We start from the raw sequence: 23,850 nt of genomic DNA on the forward strand, positions 1-23,850 counted from the left end.
TTAATCTGTCATTTGTTGATTATATATTTAGTATGACAAATCTGAATTTGTAAATCAAATAGTAATTAAAGATCTCAAATAAATGTTGTAGAGCAAAACAATGTCAATATACCTCAACACTGTACTACTGAATGTATGAGTACATTACTTAAGTTAGTTACTATTCACCTCTGGCATTACCAGGCTCAGACACAGCTCAACATTAATGAACAAGCAAAAATACTGACGTGAAATGTGTCAAAAACACACATCTCAGAAAAGACTTTATTGCCATGTAAGTGAAGAGGTTTCACATTACTAGGAATTTGTCTTGGTGATTGGTGCATACATAGAACGTAACAAGTAACATATAATTTGAAGAATAAAATAAAAAATAAAATAGAATAAGGTAACACAAAATAAAATAAGTGAAATAAATATTTTTCTGGAGGTAGTCCAAAAGTGAGGTAGTGCAGGGTGGAGTATAGTGCAAGTGGGTGAGGTAAACAGTGCAAATGAACAGCAGGTGGACAGTGAATGAGCAAAATCAATTGCTAAGGTGCAGGGCAGCATGTTAGTCAGTTGGTGTTCAACAGTCCAACAGCACAGGGGAAGAAACTGTACTTGTGGCGTGAGGTTTTGGTCCGAATGGACCGTAACCTCCTGCCTGAAGGGAGTTTCACAAAGAGTCTGTCCAGGGTGAGAAGGGTCAGCTGTGATCCGACCTGCACGCCTCAGAGTCCTGGAGGTGTACAGGTCTTGTAGAGATGGAAGGCTGCAGCCGATCACCTTGTCAGCAGAGCGCACAGCACGCTGCAGTCTGAGCTTGTCCCTGGCAGTGGCCCCCAGCGTACCACACGGTGATGGAGGAGGTGAGGATGGACTCGATGATGGCCGTGGAGAACTGAACCATCATCTTGGTTGGCACCTTGAGCTTCCTCAGCTGCCGCAGAAAGAGCATCCTCTGCTGGGCCCTTTTGTCTCTGGGACAATTCTCATACAATTTAAATCAAACTGCTTTCCTAGCATTAAGACAAAATATATCAGAAAGATATCAAGTATTTTAAAGTTTAATTTCCCTACAAGTCAAAAATTTTCTACACAATCTTTATGTTGAAATTAAAGCTGCCTCATTTCCGCTTTTATCCTGCCTGCTCTTGTTTAGCTTGACCCCGCGCTGCTAGAGAGCCGCACAAACACAGGAAGCCGGTCGGCTTCACAGACAGAAAAGGGCTGGGCCCAGGGGCGGACTGGGATAATAATTCAGGCCGGGAATCTAACGGCAGTCCAGGCCAATCCCCACATTCACTCCATTCACAATAGACCGCATACTGGACGTGTTTTGTTGATTTTTTTTCTGTTTATGATAGCAATACATCTTAAGTAAAAAAAAAAAAAGCATCCAAAATATTTTATCCAAATGTTTTAAGTTACAAAATCGCACTTCCATAATTAAAGCAACGGGAACAAATATTAACATTCATCACTTTTGTGCACCTTTGGAGTGCTTGTTTAGTCATCTCCTCAGTGGTCTAACCGGACATGCCTGTTTATCATCATGAATATGTATTTCATCTCATTAGGATTTTTTCTTTTCTCTTTTTAAAAAATATGTTTGATGTGCTGTTCAATGACACTATGGCATTTTTTTTAATTATAACTGTTATTCAGTTTAAACTTTCTGTCACCGCTTAGGCGTGGAAAAGGGCGTTACAGAGGAGGGGCAAAGAGAGCGTGATTTCTATATTCGCTTTCTAATAAGGACACGCTGTAACATGCACACACACACACACACTCAACACGCGGCTTTCACGGTCTAATTTGGAAGTCTGAAACCGCAAACATGTTGAGTCTAATTTCTTAGCTGTTTTTTTTATCTGTCTGTACACAGAAATTGGGGGTGGTTTGAAGTGAACTTTTTAACTGAGGTAATGTTGGTCTGGCAGAGGTCCGGCGGAAGATGCGTTGACGTTACCTCCTATCAGCTGCTATCCCTGCTAGCATGAGCTAATGTCAGCTATCATAGCTGGGGTCCCGTACTGTGTGACAGTAAATAATCTGTACAACCACAGCTTGTAGCGCTTTGTTATACACTAACCAAAGACTCACCCCACCACTCACACAGGCATTGGGGCAAGTGAAATGAGTAGAGGCAAACAAGGGCACCCCACCACCACCCTGCTCAGCATCCTCATGGACGTGCGCATGTCCGACTTCAGTGTCAATATTGGCAGTCATGGGTGTGGCAAAGTGTGCAAACCGGGTATGTTTATGCGGTTTGGTCCCAAAAGTGGAGTCTTGGGAACAGCGTGAAACACGAGGAACAAATAAAATCAATTAACTTCATTATTAGTCAAGCCACTGTTATATATCTATATCTATCTATCTATATAGAAATAGATAGATAGATATACTGGCTTCTAATGTGGGCACTTTCATTAGGCCGAGCTCTACACTCTGGTTATACAGCCAATAATAAAATCTGACCACGTTCTTGTCTGATCAGTGTTGTTTTGTCAGGATTATTTTGCAGTGGCATTTTCTCTTAAGATTTCTAATACTTACTTTGTAAATAATACTACAGTAAGTCTGAATGTGTCCTCGGTTTTCCCTCAGGCAAACCAAAGAGACACTCAGTGCTGCTGCTTGTAAAAACCAGTCACCTCATTCACCTTTCTGTACTATCAAGGCAAAGTATAGTTGAAGATAATGTTTATACCTATAGAGCACAAATCTTAGCATTTCCCAAGTGTGGAAGGAAAACGTTCAGCTGCAGTGTTTCAGTTATTCATCGCCACTTCACAATGAAATGCTCCAAAAGACGAAGCAAATATTTTGGTTAAACAATCTTCTACTCAACGTTCAAATGACAGGGCAGGACAAACCAGTCAGACAGGATGAGAGGAGTCACGCACACAAACACAAAGTCTTAAATTAGGGCACTTATTGTAACACTTGAGACATTTAACTATTTCTTAAGCTATGAAAATCAACTTAAATCCATCTGCCACAAAGTAAGCTTGAACAGGTAACAGTGATAATGTAAACCTTGTTCCCCGCATTGTCTTGAAATGTTTGTGGCTGACATGTGGCTATGAAGTCATTGTTTTGTGTTTTGCCATTATTCCTATGGTTCAAACATCAACACTCCTCTAAATTGAAAAAAAGTACAAGGGTTCATCAAGGCTGTGACTTCTCAGCTAAACGTTTCAATTTTCAATGATGTACTACCCCCTTGTGGACACATGATATTACTGCAGCAGCAGACACAGCATTTTGGAAACTTGGAAACAAGTTAAAAACAATCCTACCAGAAAGCAACAAAATGTGTTCACATGAAACTTTATTACTAACTAGTGTTGTCCTTGTGTTATGATCACCTGTCCAGAAGGTCACCAGGTGGGAGGCAGTACCATCTTACAACAGAGACACTTTGCGCCACCAGTCAGCAGGTTAATGATATTATATAAATAGCAACATGTAATACAAATGTTGAGTTGCAAGTCATGTTAAGAACATTTACACAGTACATTTCTCATTTTAAAAAATGAACTTTGAAAATCCTGTGCCAATTTCCTTCAATGTCTCAGTGCTGATTACACCTGAATAAATAAAGTGAAATAAACATTTTATACCTTTTGTCAGTTTTAGTAAAGGCAGAAAAAACCAAACAGTGACTACAGTATGGATTAAGGTAGGACCAAGGTCTTTGATGAAGTGTGAAAGTGCATTTTTGGACTGCTCTGATGCTATTTTGTGAAAATCGATGAGTAATTTACGAGCCATTGATATGCCTTGCACAAAGCAAAAATCAGTGGCAAAGGAAGTAAAAACTTGATGCAGATTTGTAGCTTGCACATGTTGCACATGTTTAAACAGCTCATATTATATTCTTATATTGTCCTTCACTTCACTTGTGCGTCCCTGATACGGTTCATTTTTGCCTATGTCCAGCGTGATGGCAAGAAATACAGCAAAGACAAGACATCAAAACTCATAGCATTGTCCATTGCTTTCCCCTGGTGGTCAATACAGTGCAGTAAAACAGCTACATTACAGGGTAACAAGCCTGCATCCCTGGCATCACTAAGTACACCTCTTTGACATACGTGGATAATTAAGTCACTAACATTAAATATTTAATAACAAATGTCTTCATTTGACCTGTACCTGTATTTGACTTTTATGTTAACTGTTTTTTCCTCACGCAAAATGATAAACTCTGCAGGTTTTAATTGGTGCTGAATCTCATGATGTAACTGTGTGGTCTGCTCTCACGTCATATCTTTTGCAGCAACACTTTCTTTCTCACTTCAGTGTATCATGACGTTCCAAATGTACTGACGGCTCTCATAAAAACTTGTCAACAGCCAGAATTTGTTTACGTTACAGTGTTCAATATACTGCGTACCAACCTGTCAGTCAGCTACAATCCACCTCATTAAACCAAACATTTTGAGAGGATTTTTTAATGTAAACATGTCTTTTAGTCAGTGTTAATGATTTTAGTTCAGTAGAAAGTCTGGCCTTGGGTAACCAAATAGCTGGAAGTCACCCTGGTAACGTGCATAAAGACGCCTGATGTCCCGCTTGCTGATGCCTGAGAAGTAGTGCTCCACCTTGGTTCTGTTGTAGCGGGTGATGCCGGGTGGAATGGCTGGGTAGGACACCAGCTGGTCGATGCCAGCTGCTTTGAGGATGTACGGGGCGTCTTGTTCCAGTGTCTCATGGTGGCCCACTACGTTGTAGTCTATTTCACACGGTGCGCACAAGTCTGCGTAAGTCACCCAGTGAATAATGCGCTCGCCAAACTGTCGATCCATGCGGCGACGCCCTTCGACATCACCCAAGTAACGGACAAAGTCCTCGAAATGCAGGCCCGAGGCGGCAAGGTCGCTGGGACGGTGGCTCTTGCGGTACTTCCGGATGATGGCTGGAGCGATGTCATGCTTATACCAAGGCTCAAATCGTGGGTTCCTTACAAACTTGTCCTTGAATGCAGAAATGAGCCGCTCAAAGGGATCTCTCACGATGAAAAACTTAAAGTAAGTGCTTAATCTGTTGGAACACGCAAGGATTTGTGAGAAAATGGTTGCGAAGGATGAAAACTTTGCCTTTCGAAGGATCATACAGTATGAGCCACAGTAGGCAAGTCTACATTTATCACAGTAAATCTCTACTAACCTGTGAGTAATTTCCTGTGGCGTGAGTGATGAGAGACGAGACAGGCCATTCTTCTCGTGGTCGTGAACAAGGCTTTCTGGGATCTCCTCCACGGTGGAGAATGCTCCTGCCAATGTTAAGAACATAAATTGTATTCTGAATTAACTCATTGATTAAAAAGACCAAGAGTCACAATCAGGATACAGCACTGTGTTTTAGGAAGGCCACATTTAATTTATAGGAGACAGCAGTCATTAATGTCATGTATGTGGACTATTATGTCCACCCAATACTTACCATTGAGCACAATGAGGACCTTCTTCCACTGCGTGTTGCCCACTTTAGGCGTCTGGCAGAACAAGATCTTATGTTTGTCGCAGACAAAAATGCGGTCCAGGACAAACTTGCTGATGGAGACGTGAGTCAAATTTCTGAGGCTGCTGTTCTTACATACAGCTGATTGCAACTCGATTCGCTTCTCATTGACTGACTGCCAGTCTGAAACTGTAGGCACAGCTGAGGGCTGAGACACACACACAGAATTAATGTTACTGGCAGCTTTAATTTTCACGACTGTGGAATACATACGCTGCGTTTGTCACCTGATCGGATTGTTCTGAATATTACTGTGAACTTGAGTCAGTGATGGAGTACCTTTAGCAAGAAGCTGCATTGATTACCTGATTGGATGGCTTTAGAACTGTTTTTTCCGCCACCCTGGTGCCTGGAACTGTACCACTGTGACCACCAACCCTATCCCCATAGTCTGAAAATATATATTAAGAGTGAGCTGAACGTATTTACCTCTGGAACTGTCCGTCAGCAGTAATCAACATAAGAAACAGCAGCTTACCATCTACAGCTCTGAAGCTAATTAATTTGCTGACAAACATGAGGATGAGCAGCACCCAGCCGCAAGCCCCAAGGAGCAGCCAGTGTTGCCGCATCGCTTCACCCATCAGCTGACGGCCATGGAAACACTGGCAGGCGTTCACAGCTGGACAGAGACAGACAGTTGACTTAAGTCATTATTGAACTAGCTAGCTGTAAGCTTACATAACGGTTGACACTATTTCTGCTCCTAACTTGTTGACTATAAACAACCACATTAACTAATTTAGCGACACACTTCAATCTTTAGCATTAGCTGCGTGATATGATAGTGAGTTAGCGGTTGAGGTCTTCGTAATTAGCTGCTGACTGAATGTTGTATATGGCAAATGATCTTTCTGCTCAGTTTCGTGGTTATATGGATAGCTACCAACGACATGCATTAACGCATCCCAATATGATTGCTAACGTCATAAGAATGTAAGCTAGCTGGTCAGTTGTTTAGCAAACTAGCTAGCCACACCTGTCCCTCCCAGACATCATTATCAGACACGAAGAAGAAAATCCGAACAGCGCTTCGCTTTCTCGGTGAGGTTAATTCAGTGCATTAAAAGCGACAAAGCAGTTTTGGCCCTTACCTTCCTACAGACTAACGGCTACTTCACAGCCACACAAATTCCGGAGAAAACCATGGACGATGCTGCCATCGCGTCATCTAGCCTGCTGCATCCGTGTTCTGCACAACATCGGACTCCGACTGGTGATGAGAGCGGTGTCAAGCGAAACAGGTAGCTCCCTCTAGCGACAACACCGCAGTAACGCTCAATTACTGCCTTCGTCCTATGTAGTATGGTACCTATATAATATAATCCATGGTATAATTAAACTATATTCTGGAGTAGTCACAACCCCAGAATTTTCCAACCACAGAGGGGAAATGTTCATTTGCAGTGTTTTGGTTATTTATATTTGTGCTTGACTTATTTGCTCTATGGTAAAGCTGGTGCAGAGAACAATAACAGTACAAATCATCCCTACACCATCTTCACATGCTTGCAGCTGTCACATGGCTGTGAGGTCCTTGTTTTGCCATTATTCTTCTAATTCAAACATCAGTTCAACAGTCCTGTGTGGTGACATTTAGTCGAAGGGTTCATCAGGGTCATGACTTCTTAACTGAGCATTCAAATGTTAAATCCTACATTGCAACCTTGCGGATATATGATTTTATAACAGAGACATGCAGAGTACGCATTTCAGGTGACCACATCCAGGAAGGGTGACTTGATGCTGTGTATGTTTTGCACTTGACTCACATTACTTTGATTCTACACACCAACACGCATACATTCAAAATCAATAGCCTGGAAATTAAAAAAAACAGCCTCTCTACTTGGAAAGAAGACTGAAGTGAAGCCTGTATGCATTATGTTTTCTGATTGGCTGGTGGGTGTCAATAATTTCCTGGCACACTTAATGAACCGGATCCGGTGAAACTGTCTGCTTTCTGTTCTGGATGAATGCATTGACTGCAGACTCCTTGACATTAGGAATAAATTACATGAAAAACAAATCTTAATACGAAAACTGTGGTCATGCAGTACCTCGCTCTCACCACAGGATGGCGACTGTAAAACGCAACCACTGGACCACACAACACAATGTATTTGGCAAAATGTAACGTGTTACTCGGAAATTGAGTTACAGCTTTTGAAGAACTTTCCATTTTGATTGAAAATTTAAATTATTGTCTTATTAATTTTTCAGTTTGGTAAATTACATTGGTGTCCATTATAATATAATGTACGACGTGGAGTCCAGCGCAGTTTACGTTCGGTCTGTGAATAACTAAGCAACATTGGAACTTCCTGTCACACTGTTTACCTTTATTATCTATTTTTTTTTTATTTCTGTTTCTAATAAACAGGAATTGGACTAATGTAAACGAATAAATTGCAGTGGGCTACTTAATTTAATAAAAATCACAGATGTAAACATAATTAAGTTGCTTGTTGCTTGAAATTGTCTTTATCTCAGGATTTTCTCAGGATCTCCTCACTCAGACTAACGTTATCTAATCTTTAGTTTAGTCCGACGTGTTGACTTGATTGGTTAAAATCAGTCAGGGTTCAATTTCCACTTTCAGGTGATTAAATTTAGTGAACACTTATAGCAACCATGAGGGTTAATATTACTGTTTATGAAAGTATTTCCATACACATTTCTCTACAATGAGTATAACCATTCATTCAACTCAGCAAACACCCCAAATATGACATTTAGTTCAGTGCAAAACACAAGAATAAAGACAAAAGACAGATCTTTTTATTTCATTTATTCCACTCGCAGAGGGGACAAATTTAGTTTTCATCAACATTGACTGTCTGCAGACCTGTGGGGAGAAAAAAGAGGGGGAAAGTTATCAAAAGTCTTTAAGACTTCAGTAAGTTAATAAGTGAGGTTAGCGGCGGATTTACCTTTGCATGTGGTGACAGGAACGTATGTGACCAGGGTGTACAGTTTGTTGGGGGAGTCCTCGTCCTCATTACGCTTCCTGGACAGCCGTACGCGTATCCTGTACGGCACATTCCTGCACAAAAAGCAGAGACACACCACGATGCTTACCATCTCCATGGATTTTAATAAGATCATTACGCATGCTAACAATGTTGTGCAGTGTTTGATGTATCCCTGTTGTCGACTACAAAGATTTGTTAAAAGGAGAAAAATATCCATTCCACAGCATTATGCAACAGATTGTGCAAATGGTGCTCTTTTTGTAACAAAAACGGCAGGAATTCTTCTGAGAAGCTGCCTGTGCCAATAGCCAATATATGCAGACAGTAATCTGGGAACACAGCGTTCTGTCAGCATCAAACAGCATGGAATGCCTTTAACTATTCACTCATAAAAAGGACATATAACCAAACTTCTGACCCATCAAAACAGCACTGAGCATATGTTCAATTTCTACGTCTGTCTGGAACTCATGTATGAAGAAGGCACTTCATTTCTGAGCTGACTGAGCAAGGCCGAGGGAGTTCAACGTCTTCGTACCATCTTTCTGTCACAAATAATTCAAGCGTTGATTCTGAGCATACAGAGAGAATTGGTTGGTTTCTCAATAAAGGAACTCAGGGCTTCATGTTTCAAGACACTGATGTCACCCCGCCTAATTGTTAAATTCAATTAATTTGAACTGACAGCGAGTGCTGCCCACTCTAACCCTCAGCTAACATGGGAGTACAAAAAGAGTAAAACTACTACAAAAGGACAAAAATGCACATTTTGCCATATCAAAGAATCCCTTCACAAACTGTGCCTCTTCCACTCATCTCAAAGTAGTACAAGCCCAAAAGTGCGCAGTGAGAGTAGGTTTATATTTGTGGGCAGTCATTACTTGTGTGGCTTTGCTTAAATAGGACTATTAACAGCATAATCATCTCACCTGACACCCTTGCTCCACACTGCCTTGTTGAGGCGAGTGTCAATGCGGACATCAGGAGTTCCCATCTCCTTCATGGCGAACTTGCGGATCTCCTTGATGGCGCGTGGAGCCCTTCTCTTGAAACCCCTGCAAGGAGACATGTAGCATACAGAGTTGATCAGCTCCAATACTGATAATTGTTTACTAACACTTTGATGCACAGTAAAGCTTTTAATTTAAGCTGCTGTGCCTACTTGTCCCAAAATCAAACATTTGCAAGACTTTTTAGTGTGTCCTCCCTGTACTCACACTCCATGGATACGCTTGTGGACATTGATGGTGTACTCTCTGGTCACCACCTCGTTGATGGCTGAACGCCCCTTCTTTTTCTCTCCTTTCTTGGTTGGGGCCATCTAAAAAAAAAACAAACAACATATTTCAATTACTCCTGGCGCATTTAACAGTATTAACATTAAATATCTGCTACACCTACAAATAAAAGGCAACTACCGCCAGCATAGGTACATTTTTGATTCACCAAAAAAAAACCTTAGCATAGAACTGGCTTGTTGCAAGCTTACATTTTTAATGCAAGCTAACAGTCTGAGGTATCAGTTAAATTGCACTTACGTTAAAACAGCAACTTAAACTAGTTTCAATGCTTTTGGTTCTAAGCCATGTTTCAATATAACACTCTTTCCAGCTCGGCGACAATGTGAGCGCTGAAGCCTTAGCCGATATGGCCAATGCTACCGTTCATCGCTCTTAATTGTCTTATAGGACGTTCAACCACATAAAAAACATAAGAAAAAGGACAATATATATCTAATATATATAACCTGATGAAGTATGTGTTTAATTATAGTTTAAATACCGACGGATGGTATTAGATTTTAGAAATTTAATTGCCGAAAAAAATACTCACTTCGGCTAGGACTTGAGGCGGAAGTCGGAAGGACGGACCTAAAGCAGAGGATTGTGGGTATAGGAAAGCGGTCCGTTCAAATATAATGCTCGTCAATAACAAAACGTAGGCCTAAAGGTTCCTAGTGTTGTTACCTCGCCTCCTTCAACACGCAGCACTGCTTAACAGTCCAGTATATGAGCCGAAAGAATAAATAAAATGAAACACACACTTCGGTATGCAGTTATTTTTTTTTCTTTTGAAAGAGAATTATGAATAAGTAACCATCATTACTACTATATGACATAAATATGTATTCGTTAATCCTTCAAGGCTTTTGACCCCGTTTAAGACAGAACTTAATACACTTCAAACATATGTTCATATAGTTTCTTTTGTGCATTAGGCTTAAGATGTGTTCAAGCACTTACCAGAAACCTGCTCTATTTTTAAGTTGTTGTTTTTTTTTAAACAATCACAAAATCACTGGCATCAAATCTCTGTAAGAATACTCCATGGCAGACAAATTTTAACACCCACCACATTAATTCTAAATCTTTTAAGAGATCTTAATGAAACACAACACACAGCTGAAATGGGTCTGATTACAATTCAAATTCAGCACTTACCTCATGCTTGCCATGTAGTGGCTCTCCTCATTGCTCAACATCTTAATTTAATGTGATAACCAAGCACCAGATTTGAATTCTTTCAGGTCCCCAGTTGTCATAATTTAAAAATGTCAGTCTACATTTATTATACAGTTTAAAAAAGAATACAGCATTAAATCAGATCTTGCACATCTCAAAATTGACCTTGAACAAAATAAATATGTAGTATGAAAAATATTTTCCAACAACATATAGTTGTGGTCAGACTGGCAATATAGTGGGCTGCACCAGAGCCCAATCTTTGCATGTCTGTAATGTCACTCAGATTTCAAGTCACAGTTGCATGGCTGGGAGGAAGTGTCATGATGAAATCCAGGGCTCTAAGATAAAAGCCTTTTTCATTTCTTATGTTCTTTAAGCTGTTCGACGCAACACCGACACCGGGTTGGTCCGTTGAATTTGTGTCCCGAGCTCTCACAGCATGCACAACCCGTTTTCAATCGTCACTCGTTGAACTAAGAGAGCTGACAGAACCACATCCCAGAGACCTGTTCAAGTCTTTTTTTTCTTTTTGTGTGTGTGTGTGTGTGTGTGTGTCTCTGGATGGTCAATCACTGGAATGCAGAAACATCATATGAAGTTGGAATTAATTATCTTTTCAGTCATTTTTAATCTAAGCAGTCTCGTGTCTTTTCCTAGAAGGAACATTTTGGCTCCTTTTTTGGATGGTGTAGGCTGGTGCACATTAAAGACGGGAATTCCACACGGCAGTGTTGGAGACCTGGTTATCTGCAGTCTATAGTATGCTCTGCATTGCATTCACTTCAGTTCATTTCAGGTAGACATTGCCAAACCATTCAAAGTAAATACACCAAGCAAAAAGCAAAAATGTTTCCAAAGACTGACAGAACTAATTACATTCAATCAAGGAATAGTTTGGCAGTGCTTATTCATGAGAAACATTCAAGTCCCTGCAGGATGTTTCAGCTTTGTCGGTCAGTTAACACTGCAGCAAATACTACAACTCTTCTCTGCAGATGTTTTCAAATATGGTGTAAACAAAATAGTAAGAACATCAAGTGTCACATTATTTGAAGGCTTAACAGCCACTTCATACAAAGCAGAAGACCAGTTACAAAAATCAACATCTAACCATTTTAATGCACAGTTGTAGTAACCAAATGCACAATATTATGAAAACAAAACAGTCATTTGAACTTGGTTAGGCAGGTGAAACGGACAATTAAAAAGCTGATTTAAAACACTGCAATGCACAAAAAAAAACTAAACAAAAAAACCCCCAAAAAAACATGAAGTCATTTTCTGTGAGTTTTCTGTTTCTCGTACATGGTTCATTACACACCTCCACAGGCCAGAATGTCCAGTAGTCTATGGCACAGCACTTGCAGATCATCCAAAACATGTAAAGCGTAAGTGTGTAGGATTCACAATGTTGCTGTTTATTACCTCTCATGACTAAAAAAGGCTAAGTACGTAAGGAAATGGGAGAGTCAGAGGCAAGAAGAACTAAAGGCTCACGTGTCTGACCCAATAAGCCCATTTCTTTCAAGACACGCACACCTCCGGCTGTGCTGTGCTGAGCTTACTGCTGCTACCGGCCGCTGCAACCTCGGCTGCGGGCGCCGACCCGCCGTCAGGCCTTTCCTGGACCGAGGCCTGGCCAGCCACGGTCCTTCTGAAGAGACGCATGCTCATCTGCAGCAGCTCGTTGTCTACCACAGGCGTAGTTGGGTACTGCTTGGTTAGGCCCTGAAGAAGGAAAAGTAGCACATCTTGCATGATGAAATGACATCCAGAGAAAGTAGTGTGGATATAGCAGACACTGACACAAAGTAAATGCAGTATTACATTCGAAGTCTTGTCAGTGACTGGATGACATCTACCTTGTCATTTTTAAGCAGCTGCCGGCGGATGGCGAAGTCCCTGCGGGCACACAGGGCCTTGCAGCAGGGCCCGAGGTTGCTCAGCAAACCTGCCCTCTCCGTCCGCCTGTTCAGGGCTGCCATGTTCAGGGCCCCCAGGTCATGCTCAAACAGCTTGTCAGCATCTGTCGGCAAAGAGTTGACAGAGTTTTAGAAGGCGGGATCACACAAAACACACTAAGCTTAATTAAATTCGAAAGAGTTTGAAAAAAGCCCTCACCTTTGGGGTCGTCCAGCTCAGACTTGCACACCTCCCTGACTTGCTCCAGGAGCTCAGGGCCAGCAAGTCGTTTGGAGATGCCCGCCCTGAGAAGCACAGCACCCGGGGTGAAGCGGAGCAACGCTGCCCCTGCTGCCCGGGGTTCCTGTTTCTGTTTGGGCATCAGGCTTGACCAGTCCACATCAATCACATCCAGAGGACCTGTAAGCACATGGTGTTTGAGGGTGGGGTGGCAGGTCTTAATAATTATCATAATAACGATGAAAGAGATTTTAAATCTAGTACGTTTCATCAACTTCACCTCCCCCAGCATGGTCAGGCAGTAAGATTTCAAATGAAAATTAAAGCCTAACAAATGAATTTACAAAACATTTCTCCACTGAAACATGTTTCCTGGTACCTGTAATTTTCTCATCGTCCTGCTGATCCTCTTTTTTCTGGCTGTCAGCCAGTATTTCATCCAGCTCATCATCACTGATTGGTTCATACTCCTCTCCAACAGACGCGACCGACTGCCCATCATCCTCTTTGCCATCGTCGTCTCCTGCAGGCAACGAACACACAGACTCCTCTTAATACACGTTGGACATTTTTGAAAAGAAGTCACATTATTTAAAAAAAAAAAAAAAGTCTTACCATCAATGCTGTCCGTCTTCTCCAGCTCCCTTTGCTCTTCCATTAGATGGTGACTGTTGCTCGGCTTCTCTGGCTCTAGAGGGCTGAACGCTTCTCTCGGCAGCAGAGGCTCATAGTCGCTCCTGTCCTGTCTCATCATGTCCCCTCGCAGGTCTCCTCTCATCTCGCCCCTCAGGTCCCCTCGTCCTGGAGCCCTGGGGTCGCCGTGGGGCGGTAGGTCCATCATCATCAGCCTCTCCCTCTCTCGGTCGAGGCCTCTGATGTCCCTCTCCCGTTCATGCTGCTGGATGAGTCCTTCGGGGAGTAAGCGTTCTCTGTCCCTGATGTCCCGCTCCCTCAGGAGAGGCTCGCGACCTGGGCGCATCAGCAGAGGCTCCCGCCCCCTGCTGGGCCAGTCCCTGGGTTCGGGTTCCCAGTCTCTCTGCTGTTGTAGGGGCTGCTGGAGGAGCAGGGGCTGCTGCTGTTGCTGTTGTTGTTGATGTTGCTGCTGCTGCTGCTGCTGCTGCTGCTGCTGCTGCTGCTGAGGCCGGAGGTCCTTTCGGTCTCTGTCCCGCTCCCGCTCAAACGGCTCCCTGTCTCTTTCCCGTTCTCGGCTGTCGTAGGAGCCAGCGCGGGACCTGGTCTGCCTCTCAGAGTCAGGAGAACTGCGTCTGGAGCTGTGGCTGCGGGAATCCTGCCGGTCTGTAAGACAAGAGTGAGAGAGATATGAGTAAGGGCCGGGGATCAAAAATCTAAAAATCTTAACGTTAACAGATGTTCGTAAGCAATGTAAAGATGTGTGTTCATCTACCTGAGGAGGTGCTGCGGCTGGGCTCTCCCCTCCTCAGCTGGTCAATTCGAGACTTCCTCTCGGCCCCTGGAGGATCATTCACAACCTGCCTGTCTCTCTCCCGTTCTCTTTCTCTTTCCCGCTCCCGCTCTCTTTCTCGCTCACGGTCCCGGTCACGAGAGTTGGTGCCCTGCAGCCTACCCCGGCGGGATCGCGGCCCTTGAGGATCATCTCTGTGCGCAGACTCATTGGACGGTGATCGCATGCGTCTGGATGACGTGCGGCTCTGGTTGCTTCCCATGCTGCTGCTGCGCGTCTGCTCCGGGGGAGGTTTACGGAGCAGCGGCTGGGACATGAGGGGCTGAGGAGTCAGGGTCTGCAACAGCATTGGAGGCTCCTGAGGAATTAGAGGCGCGATGGGAGGGGGATTGCACCTCTCCCGGTCTCTGCCCCCCCTGGGACCACCTCTCCTAAGAGGTTCAGCAGGAGTCCTCTCGACGGGAATCAGTGGAGCTTGCGTTTCCAGTGGTCCTCCTCCATGGTCTGTGACCTCCTCGTCTGACCAGTCACTGAAGTTGTCCACTTTGGACAGCGGAGACCGCTCTGCGTTTCCTCCAGTACCACGGCGATCAGGCCTCATGGAGGGCGGCGGCGTCCGGGGACCTCTCTTCCTCTTACCATGCGGCTGATGGGCTGATGAATCCTCATCAGACACGTCCGATTCGCCACCTCGTGATCGTTTCCTCTTTCGGTCAAGAGCCTTCTTCTTGGCTCCTTTCCTGGGTGAGTACAAGGGCGGAGGTCCATCTGTAGCACCGCCAGTAGGAGGCTCTGGGTTGAAACGATCTCCTGCACCAGCCAGGCTGTTGCCACCGCCAGTCTCCTCTTCTTTGCGACCCTTCTTCAAGCCCTTCCTCTGCGACTTTGTCTTCTTTTTGCTTTCCTCGTGAGACTGGGAGCAGGCGGTGTCTCTGTCATCACTGGCGGCGGCAAGGAGTGAAGGAGGCGGTGGCGGCGTGGAGTCTCGCTGGTCTCTTCCTCTGCTACGGGAGTCAGTCACGGCGTCTGTGAGGTGCTCTCCTCGCCTGTCGCCTCCTCGACTGCTCCTTTCTGCACGAGGTTCCACATCCTCCAGGCGGTTGCGTGCTTCCCTCTTGTCCAAGACGCCTCTGCGCTCCTCGTCCTTCCAGTGACTGGACTTGTCATCGGGTGGAGCAGCCCTAGGTGGGGAACGCAGCAAGGGCTCCTGGGGTCGCACCACCTGGCTCAGCAGACGATGCTTGTCACTACCTGCACATCCACACAGAGCAGTCACATATCCACACTCATTTGCATGCATGCGATCAGTCAAACAGCAGCAGGCTGAATCTCAGTGCCATTCCTGTGCTATCAGAGGCTCTGGGAGGCATCTGCCATAATGACTGTAAAAGTAAAATATTATGCAAAGGAGCCCTTTGATATAAATGCTATATGATTTAAGTTTAGCTCATCTGGGAGGTTAACTGAAGAAACAGTAATCCTTAGAACTAGGGTCTCCATCAAACACTATGCTGCAGTATGGCAAGGGTGAACAAGACCGTGCATTTTATTTTTTTTATGTCCTTTCCGAAAGAATTATAAAACTTTAGTACATTTCTGTTCACTGGATTCTAAACAAAGCAAAACATTAAGGGATTAACAGTGCAGTACACAAGCAGACTCATTCCCCGCTAAATAGGAGTGTGTCCTTTCAAAAAGAATTTCCCTACTGTCAGATGAAGGCGGACACACTGGGCTGGGGAGGAGGGGTTGTGGGCGGAGCTTGGCCTGCCCTCGACCAATCGGGCGCTCACTTTTGTCTTCTCCACTGTTGTAGCCGTCGCTGTCTGCCGGACTGAGGTCCCGTGTTGCTCGCTTAGGCGAGGGTCGGGGGCTCGGGCTGCTCTCCACCCTGGTCCTCTTACGGCTGGGGGGGAGAGAAGGGAGAATAGGAGAATAATTATTCCAAAAAATGTAAAATTAGGGTGACCAAAACAGTCACTCTGGAAACTGGAAACTGTTCCACACGGCTCACATCTAAGGACACATCTAAACCAACACTTTTTACCTGGCCTGAAAACAGGCAAAATATATCTGTACTTCTTTTTGTGTCTTAATTACTTTAGCCACATTGCAAAATAAAAGGGCTCACAGGAGAGGAAAACCTGGAAAATTTACTACACAAAAAAGCAGTTTTTGCATATCTGCCTTTGCTTTTTCTCTGGTCAATTAGTCATTAATTTTTACCTCCTGGGCCTTTAAAAATAACTCAAATAATTAAATTTTCAGGGACAATCCATAAACATTAATAACCACTACTGAATACATATTAAGCACAAATTGATGGTGTATCTAAAAATCTATTCTATCTATTCTAAATCTACTAAAGTACAAAACTGAGAAGTACTGTGTGTAGTAAAACATGAAAGGGCAGGTCAGATAAAATACATGCCTCATCTTGCGGTCATCCCGGGTGTCTCGAATGGGCCTCTCGTCCCTGGTGTCCTCTCTCCTCTCCCGCCTTTCCTCTCTCCCCCTCTCTCGCTCCTCCCACTCCCGTTGCCTCTCTCGCTCGCGCTGCTCCCTCTCTCGCTCCCTCTCCCTCTCCCGCTCCTTCCTCTCCCTCTCTCGTTCCTCCCTCTCTCGCTCGCGCTCCTCCCTCTCTCTCTCCCTCTCCCGTTCCCTCTCTCTCTCCCGTTCCCTCTCTCTGGCCCGCTCCCTCTCGGCCTCCCTCTCTTTCTCCCGCTCCTTTTCCCTCTCCCTCTCTCGTTCCCTGTCCTTCTCCTTCTCCCGCTCCCTTTCCCTCTCCCTGTCCCTGTCTCGTTCCCGCGTCCTGTCCTCTCGTCTCTCTTCCACTCGGTCTGTCCTGCGATCCTCCCTCCTTTCCTCCCTCTCCTCCGATCTCCCCTGGTGTCTATTTGGGGAGGCTGGGAAAACAAAAAAGTCGATTAGCTACTATCAAGAAGCATAACAATTTCTTCTCTTATGCTCCTTTTCAGTCCCAGTTCAGATTGCGAAAATAAAGCAATCACCTCTCTCTCTGTTGTCTCTGCGATCCCTGTCTCCATGTCCTCCTCTCCTATCGTAGGAGGAGTCCCGGGAGGGCTCTCCTCTCCTGTCACCCTCGTAGCGGTCTCGGTCGGAACCCCTCTCGGAGCTCCTTTCGGTAGCACTGCGATCGTTGCTTCTCTCCGCGCTCCGTTCGCGTGCCGTGCTGCTCCGCGACTCCCAGCTGTCGTGACTGCTTTCCAGCTGCGAGCCTCGGGAGTTTCTGTTTGAGCCTGGAAAGGGGGAGGGGGGAAGAGGACTTGAGGTGTCATGGTAACAAACAAAACAAATTATAGAGATGAAAGGTAAATGTGGTGTCTGTTCTTGCCTTTATCAGATGTTTCATTCGCGCGCCCTCTCCCTCGCCCGTTCCTCTCTGCTCTATCCGTCCTGTTCTCCGTCCTTCCTTCCACCCTGCCTCCATCTTCGCGTCCATGACCTCTCCCATAACTCCTGTCCTCCTGAGCCTGCTCCTCCTTCCTGTGGGCATCAGTCCTCTCCCTGTCTCTCTCCTTTTCACGCTCTCTGTCCTTCTCCCGGTCCCTGTCTCGGTCCCGCTCACGGATCTCCAGTGACTCTCGACTGGAGCGGGTTTCCGTCCTGCTCTCTCTGGAGTCCTTCACGTCCCTGCTGTCTCGGTGGTCGCGAGAGTCTCGGGTCATTTCCCTCCCACGATCGCGGGCGTCCCGTCGCTCGCGGGCCTCTCTGGCCTCCCTGTCATCACGAGCGTCGCGAGATGACACCTGCTCGGAGTCGTAGTCCCGGTCATCGCGGATGCTGTCCTTCTCTCGCTTGCTGCGGCTGTCTGTTCACAAGGCAAGAAAGAAAAGCTTAGCAAAATCGTGCAGGGAATGCATATTGTGGACACAGTAATCACTTAGATTCACTGCTGTTTTCGGGTTAGAATGAAATAACGGACAGGACTGCGACAGAAATGGTTTGGATTATCAATTAACTTGTCCAAAGAAGAAAAAAAGGCTGTCAAAAGTTCAAAAGCTTGCGTGACATATCTAGATTTCTATGTTGCCAGACCATCAGTATAAAATTCTGTATACTCAGCAGTATAAAACATTTTAAGGTTACAATTTCATTCAATTTTCAATGCAGAGTGTAGATTTGTAAAGACTAAATGACCCTCAGATTTATGCCGATCATGCACACAACACAAAAAACAAAAAGAAAGGTCGCTAGGAAGGGAACTTTACAACAACAGCTCCGGTTTTCCCTCAGTTTCTGGCAAAACCCAGCAGAAATCTCTAAACCTGGCGGCTTTTTGTCTCACAGTGGCCCAAAATACTGGGAGAAAGGAAAGTGTAAAGTGCGACAAAAATAAACAAGACAGGGAAAGAAAACAAACAAATGCAGCAACAGAGCACAAAGTTACCGTCTCTGCGCTCGTGTCTGCGCTCCTGTGTGGGTGGACTTCTTTCTCTTTCGCCACGGCTCCTCTCGCGGCCCCTGGAGTGTCGCCGGCTGGGGCTGGACCTGTCTGATCGGCGGTGGGGCGACGAGACGTCATGGGAGGTGGGAGGCGATCGGGAGCGCCGAGAGCTCGGAGGGGAGGAGGCGGAGGCCGGTGCCGCCGTGCTCCGGTGGTAGGCCGGAGAGGACGAGCGACGGCGACGGGGAGATGGAGAGTGCCGGTGGGCGGAGGAACCTGAGTGGGATGAAGGGGAGCGGTGGCGGGGGGGAGTCAGGGAGCGCTGGCGGCGTGGAGGAGACGGAGACCTGCAGTGACAGAGGATGGTTATTTTCTGTATTTACTGATTAAACATTAGTAGGAGGCGTCGTTACATCGTTACATTACGTTAAGCCCAGTGGTCCACATGTACTAACCTGCGGGGAGGGGAGACCAGTGCAGACGTCTTATGGGATGAGGCTTTGGGAGAGATGGATTTCTTCCTGGCCACAGGTGAAGCGCCCCTAGAAGGTGATGACACGCTACCGGAACGCTCCTCTGATGTCACTGACCGCTTGGCCTTGTGGGAACTGTCTGATCGGTCCCTATAAACAACAAGTTGAAAAAGATGAGCGTCATGACCCAAACATATCTGAAGAGGATCAACTGCAGAGGTTTTGACTTGTCACGGTCACAATGACTCAGTTCCTTTAAGCGTTGCAGGAACACAAGGAAACATGCACAATAGCAGGACCTCATCTAAGTGGAATGCGGCCGATGCTGGCTCATCACACGGCCACACCGTACCTGCGTTTTTCCTTCTTCTCTTTGTGTTTCTCGGTATCTCGTCCCCGATCTTTCCCGTCCTTCTGCTTCTCCTCAGACTTCTCCTTGTTTTTGTGCTTGCCTTTGTGTTTCTTCCCCATCACAGGAATGTCCAGAGGGACCGGGGGAGGAGGACTGGGAGTGCGGGGCCCCTTTTTCTTGCTGTGGCTCCCTTTTGAAGACCTGGTTTGAAGAGGATAGAAAACATGGGTCGTGTCTGTGTAATAACAGAATTCTCAGATTCTGTTTTACCGAACGTGGATACAAGATGTGTGCAGTTCATAAAGTCTGTTTAACAATTTCAGGGACAGATCATCTTTTTTGGTTTTTTTTTCCCCAGGGGTTACGGTCATTTTAACTTGCAACAAATGGTTGATTAATCGATTGGTCGCTTTTCCAAAAAATAGTCAAACGTTAGCTGGATTTAAGGATTTGCTGCCTTTCAGTAAAGGAAGATTCTTCAGGTTTTAGACTACCGGTTGGATAAAAGAAGCAATCTGAAGACGTCGCTTTAGGCTCTGGAAAAAAATGACTAAAAGATTAATCATGAGAATAATCTGCAGATTAATCAACGGTGAAAATAATCTGCAGTTTGGCAGGTATCCTGTGAAATACTGGGAAAAAAAAAGAAAAAAAAAGAAAACAAGCCCATCCCCAGTCTTCTACCTGGCAGTTTCTGAGACAGGTGAGGCCACAGATGCCTTCTTCTCTTTCTTTCCGGAGCCTGGGCCTTTAGTTCCACTTTTGTGTTTTGGGGATCCACTGGACTTCCTGGATGAGGGTGAATCTTTTATGCTTAACTGGTCTGGGGAAGCCTGAGGAAAAGAGATGATAGCTACATGAGCTGTCCGTTTGGTACAAATATTTCTGGAAATACTTCTGCGCTTTCTTCGCAAGCAGAAGTAGAAAGTAGCCACTTACCTTCGGCAGGGCAGTGGCTCTTGTTTTGGCGGGGGCTTCTTCTTTCTTGATGACTATTTCCTCCCTCTTTTCCATGTTCTCCTGCTCCAGTTTCATCAGCTCACGTTGAATCTTCTGGCGCTTCATCTCAAGGGATAACTCGTAGTCGTAGTCACCGATATCTGAGTCTTTAAGTAAAAAACAAAATAAAACAGAGGCGTCTAAAAAGAAAGTCCAGATCTTAGAATCTGTCAAGCCAGTATTGATGTCTTTTTTTATTTTTAGCTCATCACATGTCCTACTGAACCTTCACGGTTGGTTTCCCACTCTGTGGGCTCTTCTTCACTGGCTGGGGTGCGCTCCTTTGTGATCTTTATATCCTCCTTTTCCCTGCGTCGGCCTCTGGAGGAATCTCTCTGCTGTAAAAGGACACACACTTCTTATTCTATAGACCACATGAGTTGCAGTTACAGCTTCAAAATCTAATTCACATTCCAAGTCAAAATCAAATTCTGGATCTGCTGTGACACCAGAGCCTTTTCTTTATTTTAAAAAGCAGCCATCATTTACGAATTAGCTAATCAGAGAATTACTTCAAACAAGTCTGAGTCTGAGAGAGCAGAGAACTCACTCTCGCTGTGGGGGATGTGGGTTCGTCTAGGTCTCGCTTCAGGTTTTCTGGGTCAGCATCCTGTCTTTTGTTCTTCATCCTCTCCCGAAGATCACCTGTGGGTCTCTCGGCTGACCTGCTCCGTCGAAACAAACAAATGCACACAAGCAACGTGTAGATAATGTGATGCAAACAAAAAACACAAAACAGAACTGAATATTTTAAATATCTGAAACAAAAGCAAACCATCTTACCGACTAAAGCTAAATCCTTTGCCTCTTGGCTGAGTTCCATGTGTGTAGCGACAAGTGTTGCCGTAACTGCAATTACCGGTTTTCAGCCAATTTCTACAATGACTCTGAAAGACATACACATGCACACAAATGAGCCTGATATGAGGCATCCATCAGCCATAGCAGTAGGAGGACATCGGGTTCGGCTCTCACTTGAGGATCCCCAAAATTAAAGGTACTGAATCACTAACAACTCTGAAACAGGAACACAGGTTTGAAGCCAACTCTGATCTCCCTCAGCCGGTGTGCGTAGGGTATCAATATATAATACCATAAGCACTGCAAAACCTCATTCAAGAGAGAGATTATATACGACAGGGGAGTACTACTGCTTCATATACTTTTAGATATGGTTAACCCAGCACACTTCTCAACAACAGTTCAAGAGTCAAATAGGAACAGAAAAACAAAGGACCACATTCTCAGGCTGTGCTGGAAATTTCACTTGGTTATACATACATCAGCAGCATTACTCCCAGTGCTGGGGCCGAGTCTTTCGAACACACTGGGCCGGCGGGAGGGGGCGGCGGGGTTGCTGGTGCTGCTGGTCGTGGTGCTGCTGCTGCTGCTACTGTCAGATATGGTTTTTGAATTCTCCACTGTTACTTTCCGCCTGATCTTGGACATTCTGCAGGACTGGAAATATTGCAAACAATGCTTGATGAAATGTCAATGAGCAATCATCTCTATAAACACACACACACACGCTAAGACTTAAACAAGTAGTATTTCTAAAAACCGTCGTCCAAATTTTCTCTGCCGACCCTGAATTCATTCATTCCGAATGCAAAGCTTCGGATCTGAGCATCCCAATTAGCCTACAATCGTTTTAATAGACTGAGCAGTTTTAGTTATCCTTAAGGTCACATCCAAAACATAAACAAATGCAAATAGCTTGGCCTGTTGTGGTATGTGCAGCTGCTCTGCGCTCACTACTACCGAGCATTCTCTCTTATGCTAGCTTAAGGTTAGCTAAAGTTCTTAGCCAACTCAAATACATGAATTGAATGCTTATGTTTACGTTTCTTTCATTCACACGCACGAATGTTAACTGTTCAGCCGGTCACTGGCCGACGTCAATTATTTTTGCACGCCTCGTGCTGGAAACAATAAGCGAAAGGAGCCTAATGCTAAAGTTAACGCTAGTTAATCAAAGAGCTAATGACTTCATGTTTTATCCTAGCGCGGGGCCTTCAAGACTCCTTCGGCAGCGCGCCTGCTCGAAACCTTATGCACAAAAAGCCGTCTCACCCAAGATACTGATTCGGAGTCGCATCTACTTTAGTCCGGTTAGTGGATTCAGCACTTGTAGAAAAAACAAGGCTTATTCTTTAAAATCAAAAGCAGAAACTGCCCCGTGTGCCTTCATATTGGCAGAGGGTGCGCATCATATGCCCTGCTCTTCTTCTGTGGTTGATTAAGATAGTGTTTTACTCCACCGCCATCTACCGAATATCCTCATAGCGCTTTTATGTTCCAGTGCTTCTCGTGCTTTAGCTAATAACTACGTCTCTTCCAAATCTCACTTAAAAACCGTTGTCTTTACATGACACATTTATACTCGCTTTGGTGGTAATAATATTTGGGCTTGTGATGAACTAGTATTCATGTTATTGTTTAAAAACTCGATATGTCTTTTATAGACAGTTTTAATAGGAAATTGCTTCCCACTTATGGGACAGAAAATGAGAAATAATTACGAATCAGCTGCATGAATGTGTGAATTCACAGTGCTTGTAAACGCGTAATGTACATCATCTGAATGTGTAGTTACGCAGCAGTTAACTGAATTGGGAACCTGCTGTGAAAACCTGTTTAATATATATTCAGTTATTCAGTTCCACGGAAGTGACAGTACACAATTATATCTGCTCTGTAGAGTGTACTTCCATAATCATCTTGTGTTATGTCTCAGTTTTAATTATTATAAATACCTCAGTTACTAATGTTGGTAATACCATTTTGTTTTGTAGGCTTTTCCCAGGAAATGATTATCTTCATCATTGACATACAGTGTACTGTACAGTATAATATACTGAAATGTACTGCCCTCTAGGGGTCACAAAGGGCAGCTAAAAGATTACATTAAGATTTCGCAGATTATTAACACGAGTATAATCGTTATATTTGTATCTCCAAGAATAATAACATTCAGTATTAATATTCATGTGACATAAGCATGATAATGGAGTTTCTATTGGAAATACTTTCTGCTTAAGAGCGGTACACCAATGGGCCTATCATATTGGCTCAGTAGTTAATAATGAACAGATA

General features: G+C 44.6%; 3 protein-coding genes across 3 annotated transcripts; all 3 read right to left on the bottom strand.

The window, feature by feature from the left end:
* Positions 1 to 3,309: 3,309 nt before the first annotated feature.
* On the bottom strand, positions 3,310 to 6,729 carry chst10 (carbohydrate sulfotransferase 10). Its single transcript, XM_046382228.1, has 6 exons — positions 6,612 to 6,729; positions 5,996 to 6,139; positions 5,823 to 5,908; positions 5,440 to 5,665; positions 5,164 to 5,269; positions 3,310 to 5,037 (listed from the first exon to the last, which is right to left on the bottom strand). The coding sequence occupies exons 2-6, from the start codon at positions 6,099 to 6,101 to the stop codon at positions 4,485 to 4,487; spliced, it is 1,077 nt and encodes a 358-aa protein (XP_046238184.1). The 5' UTR covers positions 6,102 to 6,139; positions 6,612 to 6,729; the 3' UTR covers positions 3,310 to 4,484.
* A 1,564-nt stretch (positions 6,730 to 8,293) lies between these two features.
* On the bottom strand, positions 8,294 to 10,448 carry rpl31 (ribosomal protein L31). The gene is made up of 5 exons (XM_046382230.1): positions 10,326 to 10,448; positions 9,710 to 9,813; positions 9,422 to 9,547; positions 8,451 to 8,563; positions 8,294 to 8,365 (listed from the first exon to the last, which is right to left on the bottom strand). Exons 2-5 carry the CDS (start codon positions 9,811 to 9,813, stop codon positions 8,334 to 8,336), a joined length of 375 nt encoding a protein of 124 aa, XP_046238186.1. The 5' UTR covers positions 10,326 to 10,448; the 3' UTR covers positions 8,294 to 8,333.
* Positions 10,449 to 11,497: 1,049 nt separating this feature from the next.
* On the bottom strand, positions 11,498 to 23,004 carry zc3h13 (zinc finger CCCH-type containing 13). The gene is made up of 20 exons (XM_046382229.1): positions 22,828 to 23,004; positions 22,036 to 22,212; positions 21,538 to 21,641; positions 21,305 to 21,419; positions 20,981 to 21,092; positions 20,695 to 20,861; positions 20,440 to 20,588; positions 19,756 to 19,956; positions 19,386 to 19,553; positions 18,934 to 19,277; positions 17,878 to 18,354; positions 17,534 to 17,782; positions 16,954 to 17,428; positions 16,316 to 16,428; positions 14,505 to 15,773; positions 13,715 to 14,395; positions 13,479 to 13,622; positions 13,079 to 13,279; positions 12,820 to 12,983; positions 11,498 to 12,685 (listed from the first exon to the last, which is right to left on the bottom strand). The coding sequence occupies exons 2-20, from the start codon at positions 22,201 to 22,203 to the stop codon at positions 12,482 to 12,484; spliced, it is 5,505 nt and encodes a 1,834-aa protein (XP_046238185.1). The 5' UTR covers positions 22,204 to 22,212; positions 22,828 to 23,004; the 3' UTR covers positions 11,498 to 12,481.
* Between the last annotated feature and the right edge of the window lie 846 nt (positions 23,005 to 23,850).

Source organism: Scatophagus argus, chromosome 24 (genome assembly GCF_020382885.2).
Source record: "Scatophagus argus isolate fScaArg1 chromosome 24, fScaArg1.pri, whole genome shotgun sequence".
NCBI classification, from domain to species: domain Eukaryota; kingdom Metazoa; phylum Chordata; class Actinopteri; family Scatophagidae; genus Scatophagus; species Scatophagus argus.

Bases quoted from the DNA above. Each gene is read 5' to 3' on its own strand.
- chst10 (XM_046382228.1), bottom strand. From the start codon at position 6,101: ATGGGTGAAGCGATGCGGCAACACTGGCTGCTCCTTGGGGCTTGCGGC. The intron at 5,666-5,822 runs GTAATCAATGCA...TGTGTGTCTCAG, and splicing joins TTCTAAAGCCATCCAATCAG to CCCTCAGCTGTGCCTACAGT. The intron at 5,038-5,163 runs GTTAGTAGAGAT...GTGTTCCAACAG, and splicing joins CCACAGGAAATTACTCACAG to ATTAAGCACTTACTTTAAGT.
- rpl31 (XM_046382230.1), bottom strand. From the start codon at position 9,813: ATGGCCCCAACCAAGAAAGGAGAGAAAAAGAAGGGGCGTTCAGCCATC. The intron at 8,564-9,421 runs GTGAGATGATTA...CTTTTTGTGCAG, and splicing joins GTGTGGAGCAAGGGTGTCAG to GAATGTGCCGTACAGGATAC. The intron at 8,366-8,450 runs GTAAATCCGCCG...TTCTCCCCACAG, and splicing joins TCCTGTCACCACATGCAAAG to GTCTGCAGACAGTCAATGTT.
- zc3h13 (XM_046382229.1), bottom strand. From the start codon at position 22,203: ATGTCCAAGATCAGGCGGAAAGTAACAGTGGAGAATTCAAAAACCATA. The intron at 18,355-18,933 runs GTAACTTTGTGC...CCTTGTGAACAG, and splicing joins CAGACACGAGCGCAGAGACG to ACAGCCGCAGCAAGCGAGAG. The intron at 15,774-16,315 runs GTGAGCGCCCGA...GTGGATGTGCAG, and splicing joins CAACAGTGGAGAAGACAAAA to GTAGTGACAAGCATCGTCTG.